This window comes from Sinohyriopsis cumingii, chromosome 13 (assembly GCF_028554795.1).
Source record: "Sinohyriopsis cumingii isolate HCF-2022 chromosome 13, ASM2855479v2, whole genome shotgun sequence".
NCBI classification, from domain to species: Eukaryota; Metazoa; Mollusca; class Bivalvia; order Unionida; family Unionidae; genus Sinohyriopsis; species Sinohyriopsis cumingii.
The window spans coordinates 20,231,691-20,250,095 of record NC_142973.1 but is presented as its reverse complement, the minus strand read 5'-3'; the positions used below and the strand labels follow the sequence as shown (position 1 = coordinate 20,250,095).

Sequence of the window (18,405 nt, the reverse complement as noted above, 5' to 3'; positions counted from 1 at the left end):
GCTGGCACATTATGTGATGGCAGATTTGGGTCTGTGCAGTTTGCAGTTGGACTTGACTTATAAGTGAGTATATATGGTATTTGATATTTTCTAAATATTTCTAACACTTTTGTGTCCCTTTTATGCAAATAATGTAATTATTCAGTTCATTCTTTCAAGTACAAACCTTTGCAAAATTTATAAAAAATGTTTTCTGTACAAACAATTGAAACATGAAAAATGGTACATGAAAAATTAAATGGTACAGTAAAGTACAGAGTACAACTAATTAAGCCTGTATTTTTAAATATAGGTCATGATACAGAATATGTGTGGAATGCTAAAGTAATGAAAAAAAGAAATGCAGAAAAAGAAAAATATATTTAGTTAACTGATTTTTAAATTGCTGTTATTGGGTAAAATTGGAGCCTCACATGGCTGCATGAGATCTTTGACCATATAAGAGTCTGGTAAAACAAAAATGAAATTTTCTCATAACCAGAACAGATAGACTTTTAAACAATGTGTAAAGCAATTTCATTAGCTGATGAAATGAAGTGATGTCCACATCACTGTAATAATAAAATAAGGCCATATTTTACCCACACAAGGACCTTTTTTTGTTGCTGATTAAGACATGTATCATTTATTAAGATTGGTCGGAAATTATATCCATTTTAATTTTTTTATTATTATTTTGGTTTGAATGATTACATAAAATATGTCTACATATTATTTTTAGAAAGGGAGAGATGTCTTTGTAGTTTCACTTCTACTAACATTTACCATAGCTCTTTCCACCTGTAACATCGATCAAAATCATTTTACTGGCTGTTTGATTGGCAAAGCTTTTACAGAGACATGCAAGAGTCCGATGAACAAGACTAATTACTTGGCAATCCAAATGTCAAAGTGGTCTCCAATGTAATTAGCTATGCTTCACAGTAGCCTGAATCTGTGATTAATCTATGTTACAGTGAAATAAGATCTTTACATAATACATCTATGATCATCCTTAAATCAAACAGTGAAAAAAATTGTTAATATATTATTGCTTGAATATTATATCCTGTTTCATATAAATATTTCATATCTTTAGAGAATAAATAAAATTTCAGTACAAACAACAAATGAAATTTATAGTATTTGATAGAATAATAAATTTGCTATATATTTCAGTAAATATAAAATTGGATGTAAAGAATGATAAGTTATTAAAATTATAAATTTAAAATTGTTTTTCTTCAAGAGGATCAGTATTTTTCATGAATGTTAAATTTGAGAATTTTTATTGCATGCCCAACTTAAAAAAGTTATTGGTGAGCAGGTGCAAGAAAGTGCTTTAAAATGATTTCAACTAAATCACTGAAAATAGGTCACACTGACCAGTTGATATATGCAACAAACCATGATTCTCAAGTGTGATCAATCATAAATTCTGTGTCAAAAGATGCACTTTGAAATATGAGTTACTATTAGGGCAGGAAAAGCAAACACTTGAACTTAAAAAATAAAATCAATCCAATATACAGACCACAATCTGTCTAAAGCACAGATCTAACAATTTCAAATCTTACTTTCAGTTGCATCAGAAGTAAAAACTTCAGTTTTATTAAATCTAAAAAAACTGGTCAAAGAACAGCCTATTCCGCAGTCTTAAAAAGTAACCATGTGCTTTGTGTGGGTGCAACCACTAGGACCAGCACTGAAATCCCATGCACATCATGAGCAATTGCACAGTCAATCAAATTTTGTCCTTATGCTGTTTAAATCTGCTAAGCAACACTTGTGTGTGAATTAAACTGTTCACTTGTTAATTACTGAAATACACAATGAAATATTTGTAACAATGCCTTACAAAACATTACTGACAAATTATATGAGAGTATGTCCATGACAAATTATGTGAGAATAAGTCCATGACAAATTATATGAGAGTATGTCCATGACAAATTATATGAGAGTATGTCCATGACAAATTATATGAGAGTATGTCCATGACAAATTATGTGAGAATAAGTCCATGACAAATTATATGAGAGTATGTCCATGACAAATTATATGAGAGTATGTCCATGACAAATTATATGAGAGTATGTCCATGACAAATTATATGAGAGTATGTCCATGACAAATTATATGAGAATAAGTCCATGACAAATTATATGAGAGTATGTCCATGACAAATTATATGAGAGTATGTCCATGACAAATTATGTGAGAATAAGTCCATGACAAATTATGTGAGAATAAGTCCATGACAAATTATATGAGAGTATGTCCATGACAAATTATATGAGAGTATGTCCATGACAAATTATATGAGAGTATGTCCATGACAAATTATATGAGAATAAGTCCATGACAAATTATATGAGAATAAGTCCATGACAAATTATATGAGAGTATGTCCATGACAAATTATATGAGAGTATGTCCATGACAAATTATATGAGAGTATGTCCATGACAAATTATGTGAGAATATGTCCATGACAAATTATATGAGAGTATGTCCATGACAAATTATATGAGAGTATGTCCATGACAAATTATATGAGAGTATGTCCATGACAAATTATGTGAGAATAAGTCCATACAAATTATGTGAGAATAAGTCCATGACAAATTATATGAGAGTATGTCCATGAATATTTTCAAATCTGAATTTGCTCAGTGTATGCATTCAAAATTTGAAGAAAACTGAATTTTCTTGCCAGTCAAAGAAAAGCAATGAGATTACACCATCTGCTTCTGTAAGTGGGGTTAAAGGTGCTGTTCACTGTATGCCAATTTGATTTATGTGCTTTTATTTTAACACCATACAAAAAGATGAAATAACATTCAATTTTCACTACTGTGTTCATTTTTATGCCATTTCTGGCACCATGTGCTGTGACTGTTACTCATGCGCACACATCACACTGAGAAAATTATGCATAAATAATCATTACTTGAAAACTTAGAGGTATAATTTGCCCAAGAACTTCCTTAATATACAAGTATCCTATGGGAAAAATTAAATTGCTTTCATTTTATATGAATTTTCAATTTACACCATAACCTCTGGAACACATCTATGGCATATATTAGGCATCACCTGTACGCAACTCTGTAAGTTATAATAATGATAATACCATTGACAAGCACCACATCTGACATTGAGGAATCCACAGCAAACACATTATTATCCAGGTTGGCCAGGTAAGAATTCTCTAGTCGTAATTTTATCTTCTCCTTAGTCCATCCCTGTTAAAGAAAATCTGATCTCAATATGGTAAGATTACTGTAAGTGGAAACATACAGTTTTCCCCCTACTATATGTCCCTTCCATTATAAAACATTTCCTGTTACAAGGTAAGCATGGTCCCCATTTCATTAAAAGGTAGTAAAAGTCTATGTATAATTTACATTACTCTAAGGTGGTCAGATGTTAAGCCATCAAGTGGCAGCATTATAATGAGGGCATATTGTATGATGTACATTATTATAAGGTGGTCTCACTATAAGCCAGTAAACTCTATGGTTCCAACAGGCAGCATTATAATGAAGGAATATTGTGTAATGTAAATTATTATAAGGTGGTCCCACTATAAACTAGTAAACTATTGCTCCAGCAGGTAGCACTCCAATGAGAGCATACTGTATAATGTACATTATTATAAGGTGGTCTCTCTATAGGTCAGAAATCTCTATGGTTCCAACAGGCAGCATTATAATGAAGGCATATTGCATGATGTACCTTCCAGTGACAGTTACAAGTTATTTATAGAATGATTTTCCTGCCAAAACATACATCACCATAGGAATCTACCTGTAAAAGGATTATAACAGTTCACTTGGTTAAAAGCTAGGACAATTTTAAATATTGCCAGGTTGACTGCTGGAGCAAGTTTAAATTTTGCAAGATTGACAGCTGGGATATGTTTAAATTTGGCGGGGGGGGGGGTGTGGGGGGGGCAGTGAGGGGAATGTAAATTTTTTGTCCAGTTGACAATTGGGACAGGTTTAAATTTTGCAAAGTAGTTTGCGGGAATATATTAAATTTTTTTAGAGCATGTAACATTTATACTTATAAGATACAATTTTTTGTAAAATATTTTTAAAAAATTGTGCATATTAAGGTATTTATGAAATTATCATCTTTATTTTCAGATAATAGAAAATTTTTAGATTTGTAATTTACACTGATTTCCAATCTTTTGCAAAACTAAACTGGGCTTGTTGTTTCAATACATTTTTGCAAATTTTAGATTATTGACCATACACTTTTCAAAAAAAATCTGGGAATCATGTGATACTGTTGGTACATGTGCACCATATTGTTAAAATAAATCCCCCTACAACATTTTGATAGAGTCCCACAGGAGGATGGGATACATAGGGATGCCTCCATTGATCCAGATAATTTCTGGCCCCATTTCACTTGTAACCATGTCAAACATTTTTGTACTTTTTATAGACGTTTTTCATTAGTAATCATAATGCAGAGTTAAAAAAGTTTCATATAAATCTAAAGAAAATGTTTTACATATGCTTACACAGTAGCTGAGGGATATGGAGACCTGTATCAAAGGAAAATCCACATTTTTTAAATATACATACCTGGTAAGTGGGTTGGTTTGTTAAAATATTGACTGCGATTCTGTTGGCACACACATGCCACAGTCGATATTCTAGTGGCTCTTCCCCTCCAGAAAATTTCTCCATTGCATGCACCATGTCTTCCAGACTTATAAATAATACCTAAATAGACAACAAAAAATACATTTTAAAATTGTATCAGATCCACGCATGGTACCATTAAGTTTAGTAAACAATAAATTCACTTTTACCAAAAAAATTCTGTGTTTTAATTATATTAATAAATTTATTCTTGAAAGTTAGGAGAGGAAAAGAGAAAAAGTTTAAGATGAAATGTTTGTAAATGCAAATCAAAGTGTATCTTCAAACATTTATATCATACAAAGATATAACCTACCATCCATATGCCTAACTGTATTACCTACCATCCATATACCTGTCAGCCAACATACCTACATACTTCCTTACCAGCTTTCAATATTTCTCCCATGATAAGAGCAAGGAGCAAGCCTAATAAATTTGTCAAAATTCAGGTGTGTGATAATTATCAGACAAATATATCCTTGCTAAATATTGGACAAAAATTGTTTTTAAATGGGGATCTACTTATCTTCAAGCATAGACTAGATACAATACATTTTTAGGTCAAGGACTCTAAAAAAAATCATTATGAAATGGGTATTTTACTCTTTGGTTTTAGAATTGAAATTTCATTTTTGAAAGGACAGGGTTCTATAAGAACCAATTTTGGCCCCAAAATTAGTGATAAATTAAAATGTTTGTATTAGTATTTATTATAGCTATACCATGTCCACTATATGTCGTCTGCATCATCAGGACACAGGACATAATGAGGGTGTGTAACACACTAAATTTTACCTTACATAGGCATATGTTCTATCAAAAGCTCAATTTTTGCCACATATCTGCATTTTTTAAGTTTTCAAGAAATTGCAAATCAGTTGGGAATACATGATTTTTGACAGAGGACATTTTTTCTAACCATCTAACTGGCATACAAATTTCATGTGTATTCTCATTTGCAATCATCCCTAAGAAAAATGAGGTCAAACTGTTTCTTAGATCACATATTATATGTTCATCATCAAATGGGTATGATCAAAGTATTGTTTATAGAGTCCAATCGCAGTCTGTACATTTGTTTATAGAGTCCAATCTCAGTCTGTACATTTGTTTATAGAGTCCATTTGCAGTCTGTACCTTTGTTTATTGAGTCCAATCATAGTCTGTACATTTGTTTATAGAGTCCAATTGCAGTCTGTACATTTGTTTATAGAGTCCAATCTCAGTCTGTACATTTGTTTATAGAGTCCAATTGCAGTCTGTACATTTGTTTATAGAGTCCAATTGCAGTCTGTACATTTGTTTATAGAGTCCAATTGCAGTCTGTACATTTGTTTATAGAGTCCAATCGCAGTCTGTACATTTGTTTATAGAGTCCAATTGCAGTCTGTACGTTTGTTTATAGAGTCCAATTACAGTCTGTACATTTGTTTATAGAGTCCAATCGCAGTCTGTACATTTGTTTATAGAGTCCAATTGCAGTCTGTACATTTGTTTATAGAGTCCAATCGCAGTCTGTACATTTGTTTATAGAGTCCAATTGCAGTCTGTACATTTGTTTATAGAGTCCAATCGCAGTCTGTACATTTGTTTATAGAGTCCAATTGCAGTCTGTACATAAGCACCCACATATGACAGTGATGCCGAGGAAATGCAGTTTGATGATATTCATGATGACTAGATGATGACGATTTACAATGACTAGACAATGATGGAGGATTTTAGAACTATTCAAGACAATGAAGATGAATTCTTCGACTTTGTACCGGATGACATTAGATAGTGACATTTACAAAATACTGTGAATCACAAAAGTGTGGACTTGACATTCATTGTTTATTTTTAAAACACGTGGAATTAACATATTATGGGATATTATGAATCGGATCATTCTGAACTATTTTTATACCAGTAAGTGACCTATGAATGAATTCACAGATCTATCATATAAATGGATTTAAAATGCCAAGTATTATGGATTTCAAATGATTTAATTAGAACAAACTTTAAGTTGTCAATTTATTAGAAACAGATTCCATCAAATAATATAATTATGGTTTTCACAATATTTATCGTTATTTTTCCTATCTATCTATCCAGTTGGGCTTGTTTTTTTCAACCACTCCGGTGGCCTAGTGGTTAGAGCGTCTGCCTCAGATGCGGGAGGTCGTGGGTTCGATCCCAGATCGAGTCATACCAAAGACTTACAAAAATGGTACTAACAGCTGCCTCGCTTGGCACTCAGCATTAAGAGGTTAGTGTTAGGACTGGTCGGCCTGGTGTCAGGATAATGTGACTGGGTGGGACATTGTGCTACATGTCTGCGGCATGATGCCCCAGTGCTAGGCCTCACTATAAACTGCCACACTGCAGACATCATAGCGATATGACTAAAAAATTGTTAAAGCTATGTTAAAAAGTCCAAATCACAAACATTGTTGTTTTATTCAAAGTGCAAATCTCACTGATTACAAGTCACCCCTTCAGACAGATCTGACTTGAAAAAGACACCCGACTTGTAGAGGAGTCAAATAGAAATTGAATTTTCATAGCCATAAATGAGAGGAAGTGGGGGTTGACTTGTAGTCTAGTCAACTTATAAGCGAGTATATACAGTACTTATGCAGTTGCAATGGTGTGAAGGTAAAATGGTTCAGAATTTAGTCACAACTGAAAATAGCAACAGCCATCTGAGTCCTTCAACAACCATATAATTTTACATGCTTCATTTATGGAGAAAATGGTGTATTTCATGATATTGATAATGAATCAGCTTTTATTTCAGGTCATTTAATATCAATTTATTATACAGTTTTGTTGTTGTGGTTTTAATGCTATCTTTCAGCACATGATAAGCTATACATAGCACTTATATAACTATAGGAAAAACCTGGTACGAACCACTGACCCACAGGAAGATAGATATAGGCAAACTTTCTCACAAACCCATATTGACAGAGCCCAAGACTCAAACCCATGCAGACAGGTAAGATGGCAGTGATCGGTAAAGGTGAGTACCTTAGACCATTCTGCCATCCAGGGTCCCAGTATAAAGTTTGAAGAAAATTGGGGGAAATAAATTTACAAATACTGCAAGAATTGATCTTAAACCAAAATTAAGTGAAACTTAAACATTAGGAATCTGTGCAATGGAACCTCGAAGTAGGAAAGTGATATCAAATAAGAAAATGGTGCCTGTTTGCTCATCACCTTTGACTAAATATATATCAAATTTGATATCCTCTACTGAGTAACAAAACCACAGAGAACATGCAAGTGTCTAGCATACCATATGATTTACAGCTAATGTACTCTCTGTCTCTCTCTGCCTTTATTTCATTAAAGTCACCGTATCCAATGATCAATGTAATGAATAAATTTATGGAATGGCCAATAAAACTGTAAACTTCACCCTGCCAATAAAGACACAAAACTACTTTGGTCATAGATGTTCTGAACATTTAGTTTTTATTCTTAAAATATGACACAGTAGCAACATCTGGCTATTACTGATGTACAAATGTTCTTCAGGGCTTTTGTGTGATTATTTATGATTGTGAAATACACAAATTGTTTATTTTGTGGCAATTCTGTTTGGATTTTGGCACACAAGTCAGTGTTAAACATAAACACAAGCAAAATTATTTAAATGAGAACTAAAATAGGTGTTAGAGGTAATCAGCTATACACATCATTTAAACAATGTTGCAGAACAAATAGATTTATACAATAATTGACTATTAGGCATACTGTGTGCAAATGCAGAATTTTAGATGTGACAGTTTTTTGGCAATCAGCTTCTTAGTCATAATGTATGAAACTGCATGTCATGATGGAGGAGAAAACCACTGGCTTTTAAATGGTTACTTTTCTTTATTAAAAGTGGTCCTGGATGAGAATTAAATACATATTTAAGACAGTGGGTTCTCTTTTATCTATACATAGATAATCTCTTTTATCTTTACATAATCTCTTATATATACATAGATAATCTCTTTTATCTATACATAACCTTTTTCTCTTTTATCTATACATAATCTCTTTGGAGACCAAAATCAGCCTTTACAGAACCTTGTCCTTACAACACAAACTAATTATAGCTGATTGAATCATAGCTAAAATGATGGTTATCAATCTTTTGCTTAATTGTGCTCAAGATGAGAGAAATCAACACAGGGTGTAAAGTGTTGTATTTTGAATAGTATTGAACCTTATAGTTGAATGCATTTAGCATTAACATTTTATCACATTTAAACCAGAAGAGTCTTTGTGAAGGGTCACTTCGACCTTTCTTCTTTTCTCCACCCCCATGTCAGTGTTAAACTTGAAAGGCCAACATCTACGATTCATTGAGATTTGACCAGGGCATCACAATGCTGTCTGAGAAAGTAGACATTTGAGCTACCAACTATAACCGTTTGATAGGAACCCATGTCAAATAGTCATTTTCAAAGGGAAGTTGATTGCAACATAGTTCAGAGATTCTAGGTTGTCCAAAATCTGATGATGGAAATGATTATCTTGGGTAAAATTTAGGAACCGCTGCATACGATTGGTCAGAGTAAATTAAGGTGTACACTTTGGAAGTAATGTGAATTTAAAGTGACAACCTTGGTCAAAATTCTTTAGTCCAAAAGTTCTTAAGAGAGAAGTTTGGCTCTGAGGAAGCCTAAAAAGAACAGTGCTTTCCTTGTTAAACAAGAAAAGGGGACCAGGTGTCTGTCTTGTAAGAAAAGACAGGTTTTAGTGCTAGGACGCACAATTTCTGAAAGATAACAGAATTAAGGAAACAGCTTTCTGGGAGAGACAGGACAGTCCAAAGATGGAAGTCAGAAGTCCAGACATAGATGATGTATTCAGAATAAAAGACTAGGAAGTCCAGGAAGAGATGAAGCGTTCAGAATAGGAAGACTAGAGAATAGGAAGACATGATACAAGGGTCAAGAGAGGAAGGTGATGCAATTGGACATTGCGCTCTTTTCACCACTCATTATTATGATGCAATAAATCCGAATTAGACACTGCTATTAAATTCTGTTGACATAACTTAGATTGAATTGGAGTTGACACTATTAATTGTTATTAATTAAATTTTGTTATTTTTCTTGTCTAAGGGGTCTCGTACTGCATTATTTCTTCCCAATATTCTTGCTCAGTTCTCTGTTGATATTCTATCTATCCACTCCCACTGGGCAATCAAATCGAGGGAGGTCCCCTAGATAATGCCAGCCAAACCCAACTAACCACCCCTCTTACTAAGAGGGCAATGTTATAGATGGCTTTGCTTTAGATGCTTAAAATTAAACTTAAAACACATTTACAAACCTTTTTAAATGTTATTAATCAACTTATTTGATGAAAGACATGAATAGACTTTTCGTCTAGACTTCTATTGACTATCACACAGAACCATGAAATTACCTGCACAGATGTCTCACAGACAATTGTGGCAGACCTCGGCTTGCGTGTTAACAGCCCCATCTCACCAATGATATTTCCAGACATCATGAAGTCAAGAAGGTCACTCTCACTATGTTTTGTGGATTCTGAAGGTTTCTCCTGGAAGGTTACTTTTTGCTTCCCAGATGTATTGGAGGATTCCAGCTGAGGATTAGTGGTACAAAAATTAATGGTGACTTCATTCATTACACAGTTTATAACACTGAGACTTGTATTCAATCACTGGGCACATATGAAAAGTTTCATAAATTTAATTTTAACTGAGCACAAATGTAAGATTATATTTTTCACTTGACAAAAAAGTAATGAACTTATAAAACTCGAATACTGTGCAGTGCAATGACCTTGAAATGCTTTATATGCCATAGTCAATATGGTTTAATATTACAGACAAATTATTATGTGGGTATAATAAGATAACACAGCAGTCATGGGATAAACAATAGTATGCAATCTGGCCCATAAAAGGCCATGTTCTACAATCTACATAAAATAATGTTATATAATACAGAACTAAAATCATAAAGTATGAGCGGTACATTTTGTATAAAAAAATTATCTGTCTACAGCATCTTAAACTAGAAGGGACTGAAGCTTATCTGTCAGAAAAGAATTTCCAGGAAGTGATAAGAAGATTTTATATACTGCTGCTGTGATAGCCATGTTGAATATCTGTCATTGGATGAATGTGTGTGTAAAGTTTCATGGCAATCTTCCAAGGAGCTTAAAAGGACCAGCAATAACAAACTTGTGCTAAGAGATGGACATCAGAAAAAAGACAATGGACAACAAAATCATGCCATAAGCTCTTCTGGTCTCTGACCAGTAGAACTAATAAAGACATAGCCACACCTTCATGTTTATTTAAAGAATATGGATTTGTCCTCAAAAAAATTTGCAACACTTTAAAGCTTTGAATATTTTTCTTGTCATTTATACATTTGAGTACTTTTTTTTACTCAGGACAAATTTTCTCTGTTCTGTCAAAAATATGACAGTTCAAGATCTTGGTGGCTTAATATGAATTGTAAAATATTATGATATTTAAAATACATGTAGGATGTCAGATTTCATGAGAAGTTAGGTATTTTGAAATGAGTTCACACTTCTGTTGCAGCCAAGTTACTGTCATTAGGACTGAATCTTGGGGGAATTTTCATGAAAATATGCAGATTTGTCTTAAAGTATTTATGGTCACCCTAAAACAAATCAGCAATTTGCATCACCTATAACTTTTCATTAATAAAAAACTGAAATGTGACATTGTGGGCAAACAAGTTTCCAAATTTGCCATATTTAAGTGTATTATTCTACAAAATGTCGGTAAGATGTTTTCTTGTGTTTCTTATTTAATTAAAACAGTACTCCCTCATTAGAATACTAAGACAGATTATATCAGCTAATAATGAGAGATTTTATTATGAAATATGATACACAAAAGTTTACTTCTACTCAATTTAATGGGGTCGATTACCATACTAACCTCATAACAGAACACTAATGGGGTCCATTACCATACTAACCTCATAACAGGACACTAATGGGGTCCATTACCATACTAACCTCATAACAGAACACTAATGGGGTCCATTACCATACTAACCTCATAACAGAACACTAATGGGGTCCATTACCATACTAACCTCATAACAGAACACTAATGGGGTCCATTACCATACTAACCTCATAACAGAACACTAATGGGGTCCATTACCATACTAACCTCATAACAGAACACTAATGGGGTCCATTACCATACTAACCTCATAACAGGACACTAATGGGGTCCATTACCATACTAACCTCATAACAGAACACTAATGTGATCCATTACCATACTAACCTCATAACAGAATACTAATGGGGTCCATTACCATACTAACCTCATAACAGGACACTAATGGGGTCCATTACCATACTAACTTCATAACAGAACACTAATGGGGTCCATTACCATACTAACCTCATAACAGAACACTAATGGGGTCCATTACCATACTAACCTCATAACAGAATACTGTTTCAATGAAGACTTATAACAAGGACATGTTCTACAACATAATGGCAGAAATGTTACAATACAGTGCCTATAAATTGTAATTATATACGTACCCTGACCATCCCTGAAACTATGATATATATTCCACCTGGAGGATCTCCTTGCTTCATGATTACATCATCAAAGTTGTAACTCAAGAGTTTTGCTTTATCCTTAAATTAAATAAAATTGGAAAAATTATATAAAATAAGCAAATATCATTTTCATGGTAATAAATCACATGCAACAAAAAAAGTAAATACTTTGTTTTATTACAATTGGTACAGCTTAAGCGTTCCTTGCTATAAAAAAAAAGAAGTTTTTTAGTACTGCATAGTACGTGTATCTTCACAGTTGTCAAACTGAAGAAAAAAAATTCCTGGTAAAATATGTTTTATTGAGTATACCTACACAATCATAATACCTAAAGAGAAATAGTACTACCTACACAAATCCAGCCATCCCAGATACTACTTTGAGCTAAAGGGAGCTAAATGTTGTCTGCCAACCTAGATGGTGATTGGAAAGAGTGATATCCACTTAGGTACAAGAACTGGTGGCAAAATATATGAACCTGTCAGTTACTACATCTCCATGGATGTAACTATGAGGAGGCTGGGAGGGTGTATGTGTACTATGATTGGATAAGTATTCTTGAAGAAACATATTTTACAAGGAAAAATTGGTTTCTTTTTTAAATATGTTACCAATCATAATACCTTAGGAGAATAGGTAAGAGGTGGAGGGATGTAAAATCCCCCAAAGGTACATGATCTTCTATCTAGTCCGACTGGAGAGGACTCCATCTGTTGGGGCCAACTTCAAATAGGGAAACATTTTCCCCGTTCACATCCAGCGAAAGTCTTAACTCTTTACCTCATAGAGTGTATGGCTTTTTAGCCCTTTGATATACATGTAGCAAAGTTACGAGTGCAGTGCACTATAAATAGAACACCTATTACCTATTCAACTCCATACACATAGGCCAGCCTGCTAACTGTTAAAAAGTGTAATGTATGTTACACTTTAACCATTTTACATTTTAGGTACACATATATTATGTATAAAAAGATTTAAGAGTAAAATCCAATCGTTATAGCCGTATAATTATTCCTCATGAAAGAATTTTTTATGTGCTTTAAAATCTTGAGAGAACTTGTTCACCATCAAGTCTGTGAATCTGGATGACCAATGGTAGCTACCATTTTGTCTGTGTCTACACCATTAAGTCATCTGAATTTGACAATTTATAAAAACTAGTTGCTGCCTACATCAATATAAGAGATTTTACTTAAGTTACTGAAGCTTTCATAGCTGTAATTCTAATCATAAAAACTCGATTATGTACTGAACAAAATGAATGTAGTATTTAATAGGGTTTTTTCCCTGAAGGTGGCGCTATGAAAACCCACTCAAAATGGCTGATGTTTACAGCAGGCATCAAAAGGCGCTTCCAAGAGAATGGTGTATAGGCATAAAAAGGTACTTCCATGAGAATGGAGTAGAGGCATCCAAAGACACTTGCATAAGGTAAAGGGTTAAGAAGCTGTCAATTGACCTGGAAGGTTGACCTGTTCAGCTACAGATAAAGGTCCCATCAGACTAAATTGGATGCTGTGTGATGACTGATCTTAGAGGTAAAAGCTAGAGAATGTGGACTCTGATCTCCAATCCACAGCTTGAAAGATGTTAGCTGGAGCACAGTTTCAGTCGAATGTTATGCTGGTGGCAGCTGCTCTAACTTCGTGAGCCGAAATGCATAAGAAATTTATTAGAGCTGGGTTATTTCTTGATATACAGAGTGAATACCCCACTTAATCCAGGATGAGATAGTCTGTGTTGATATATCCTCCAGTTCTTCTTGAGAGGTAAAAATAGGCATGATCTTTCTTGACAGCAGCTCTGTTCTATTATGGTACCATTTCAAAGCTCATACTGGGTCTTGTAGGTGGTGTTGAGCTGATGTGTCCAAACAAGACAGAGGTTTCATGACAAAAGTCTGATAACCTGTGGAAGGCAGCTTGTTTTCTTGGCGATAGAAGAGGATGCCACCATGTGTAAGACTGACCTGTCTTGTCAGAACCGCATGTAATTCAAGGCTGCTGATAGGGCATGTAATTCACTAATCCTGCCCACCATCCCTAGTTTCCATTGAGATTGATGAGGTCATTGATCCAGGACATCTCCCATCTGAGTGATGCAGTGAGGATAAGAAGACACTCTGATTCTCTTGCTTTCTGTAACACTTTGGAATCAGAGATGTTGGAGGGTAGGTGTATGCATCCAGGCCATTCCAATCTATTGATGGAGTGTCAACTGCCCAGGCTTTTGAATATGGGTATGGAGATACAAAGGCTGGAACTTTAGTATTCCATCTTGTTAGTATTCCATCTTGTTGCAAACAGGTCCACCAATGGTTGGTCCTATCAGATACATATGAGTGAAAACCGGGGGATGAAGAGACCATTCTGTCTGTATTAGTTGACTGTTCCAGGACAAAGATGCGGCTAGTATGTTAGGTGTCCCAGGACATGGTGAACTTGTATGTGGATTTGTTGTTGACAACACCACTTTATAAAGTCCCACACCAGGATGCAAAGGTCTGAGGACTTTGCACCTCCTTGTCATTTGAGACTCCACCAAAGAGTTTTTGGACAGAATGAGAACTCTAAATATTCTTACCACCAGTGACAGGCTTTTCACAATGGCCATAATCTCAAGAATATTGATATACAGATGTTGTTCCTGGGGAACTACATGCACCACTGACCTTTTGAATGGATGGTAGTAGGTGGACTCCCCAGACTTTCATACTTGCACTGGTACAGACTGTAATCTTGGGCTGTTGTACTTGTTGTACCCGCTGCAAGCCAAGTTAAGATGCCCCAATCCTGCAGATTCCCTGTACTCAATTGTGTGCAGATGGTGTGAGGTTGGTCCAGTAGGCAAATCTTTGGTCTCCATTGGAACAGAAGAATAATTTGCAATGGGCACATTGAGGAGGGTAGAATTCCAGGGTTCAAAAAATGGAAAACTTCCTCAGTAGAGGTTTGGAAGGCTGAATCTATCGATGACATCAGGCAGTCTAGGACTAACAACATCACTTGAGAACAAGCAACATGTGGGTTGCCTGAGGCAAGACTAAGGTCCCCTGTAATGCTTGAGACCTAGCTAGCAAAGAGTGTTAAGGTCTGCTGCTCATTAAACTCGTGAATTAGAAACTGACTTCTGGACAGTTGCTGAGAAAAGAGTCTCTTCTCATGGCAAAGTATAGAGAGATTGTGAAATGACATGTGCTGAAATGTGAGGAAATAATTTTGGCATTGTGCCAAATGAGTGTCAAGGTGGTATGTTGATTAGAGTGGTACCTGTACATGTCTGCAAAAATCAGCTTTGACATACTGGAAGCCAGGCTGTTAGTGTTTGAGCTCGTAATGTTGTTTTGGCCCATTATGATCCCTAGTATATGCCCTAGGACAGTCACAATGGAAATAGGCCATCTGTGTGAGGATATCGTCAGGATCATCAGTTTGGGACAGGTTGTGGGATGTTTGATCCACATAACCGGTCCACATATCTGCTGAGCGTAAGGGAACTTAGCCATTTGTTTAGCTCTTTCTCTCACTATTTCACATTAGGATTGGAGTCAAACCCCAAGGAGGCAAGGGAGATAGGAGTTGCCGATAATACCAAGTCCTGTGGTGGTGATTTGGGTGCCAGAGCTGTTTCAGAGTGTGTCTATGTTGCTGAAGGGTAGGTGTTGACTTATTTCCCTTATCCGCCAGAAATTCTCACACAGTTTTCTCAGTCATGTCTTGCTCATGCATGTTTCTATAGGCAACACTTGAGTTATGTTTATCTGCATAAGCATTCCATCATATTTAAAGAGCACTTTGTCCCTTGCATGGGTAGCTTTTGTTGTTGTTGTTGAGTTTAATTATAGTAGTTTTCGCACAATTGTTCATGTGCCACTTTTTTCTGACTGCACCACAGCCTGCTAGTTGTTCCTGGGGAAGGGGATGTGCCACCTCCCCCAGGCTTTTATGGATTCAAGGAACCCTGATAGTTTGGCCTCAATCTGTGGGTCCATAAAGGTCCCTACAGTTGAATGGTTGGCTGTCATTAGTGGGAAGGAGAGCTTGGGACCAGTCCTGCTTGCTTTACATTGCTGGTTTCTTGTTGCATTTGCCTGTTGCATTTGCCTGGTGGTTTTTTTTTTTGTTTTTTTTTTTCGAGATTTATTTTTTTTTATTTTTATTTTTTTTTCTTCTTCAAAATCTTCTAAAATGAGGGGGGATGTTCTATCCTGTTTATAGAGGTTCTTAGTAGATATCATGTATGAAGAGAGATTTTCAAGGTTATTATGGGATTACTAGTCAAGGTGTTTAGGGTGTGTTTCCTACATTATGTTATTTATAAGTTTTTAGATATTACCTCTTTAAGTTATTTATTAATTGATGTTTTTAGAGACTGAATGTTATTTATACTTTATTTAGCAAGAGACTGGAGTCCTAGCCGATTACACGGTTCGTTAAGGACATCTAGGACAGGAATCCTTGCTGATTACTCGGTTTGTTAAGGACATCTAGGACATGGGTAGCTAATGTAACTTCACAAGACAGGTTTGATCTACGTTATTTATATACATCCATGTCTTCATGCCCTTAAGAAACTCTATATATGTATAAGTCTATCATTACTGGTACATACAGGTGAGTTTCCTTTACCATAGGATCCTTAGCCTTGGAAAACCATGTTTCAATGGTAGAATACCTGTACAAGCTATCCTTTACCTTCCCTACAGGTATTATTTTGATTAAGATCATCTGCTATCACTATTTTCCAGGAAACTATCATTCAATATAGCTCTGTACCCACTCTGTATTAAAAAAATACAGGTGCAAGCCCACAGGTTTATAGTTCTGTACCCTACAGGTGGTATTGTCAATATATTTTACCTGTAGGCATCATTGCATTCTTTGAAGCAATAGAAAAATGCACACAAGTGAACTAACACACACACTGCTATAAATACTTGCAAAGTAGGTGCGACAATATCCATTATGAAGCAATTACCTGCAGGGAAAAAGGCCCACAGACCACCTGTACAAGTAAAATCACTGAAGTTGGCACCCGAATACAACAAATGCCTTGGAATAGAAACTCACTGATATGTCCCAATTCATAATGGCATTACATATATATTAGGAGTTTTTATTAGCACTAGAGACTTGCACATATATAAAATAAATTATAGCCTGAACCTAATGTGAAGTCAATTAGGCTCTCCATGCAAGTACCTAAATGTGTGACAATGACAAAATGTTCACAAATTGTAAAGGCAGAGCTTTGTTGGCATAAGTTGAGAAAATGTTCAAAATGCAGTATACTTTCCTTAGAAGTGAAAAACTCCTATTGTAATGGTATAGATTCTGGATTTTGCAAGGTCTCTCATGATAAGAGCACACTTCTTGGCACATGAAGAAATAGTAACTGACAGGTTTCTGTATTTTGCTGCCAATCCTTATACTGATAGGGGAGATCACTCTGCCTGACCTTCAACAGCAGACAACTTGTAGCTTACTTTAGCTAAAAGTAGTATCTGGGAGGGCTGGATTTGTGAGGTAGTAGTAGTTCAACTAAGGTATCTTGATTGGGTAATGTATTTAAAGAAGAAACGTTGTAACTGGTTTTTTATTTATAGTTTCTCAAGATTTCCTGTCTTAAATGAATATCAGCATTTCAGACATGAATACAAAACAAAACAAATCAAAGAAAGCAGAGAAGTCAAACATTTCCTTACATAACTCCAAAACTTAAAATGTATTTTAATATTTATAGAAATAAATTACTATTCCACATCACACAAAAGCATTCCAATTGCATTGATAAATAATGCACTCATGTCCTTATGCAAAACATCATGATATCATGTGATACTGACACTATCATTGAAGTAAATTCAGAATGCCATATCAGTATGCACACAATCATTACAGTCACAGTGACCTACTTTGGGGATGGTTGTATAATACTTCTCAGGATGCATTTGTGTATCTATTTTTATGACTGTACAAGCAACAGTGTCATAAAACTGACATAAACATAAGAAGTGTACATGATCACTGTTTGAAGTATAAAAAGTATGTCAAATTGAATAACTTTAAGTATTATTATGTCATACTAATCACAATTTATGCACATTTTTCTAACAACAGTACAAGCAACAGTTTTCCAAAAACCGATCTAAATGTAGCAATA

At 34.9% G+C, this 18,405-nt stretch overlaps 1 protein-coding gene across 3 annotated transcripts in view; it reads right to left on the bottom strand.

The window, feature by feature from the left end:
* The window catches only part of LOC149785019 (sperm-specific sodium:proton exchanger-like), a 196,698-nt gene that overhangs the window by 27,097 nt on the left and 151,196 nt on the right, over positions 1-18,405 (bottom strand). For all 3 annotated transcript variants that reach the window (XM_089978712.1, XM_089978713.1, XM_089978714.1), the window contains 4 exons: positions 12,219-12,317; positions 10,068-10,250; positions 4,584-4,724; positions 3,116-3,227 (listed from right to left, as the gene is read on the bottom strand). In XM_089978712.1, coding sequence (XP_089834838.1) covers positions 3,116-3,227; positions 4,584-4,724; positions 10,068-10,250; positions 12,219-12,317 — 535 coding nt within the window. The remainder of the gene's footprint in view (positions 1-3,115; positions 3,228-4,583; positions 4,725-10,067; positions 10,251-12,218; positions 12,318-18,405) is intronic.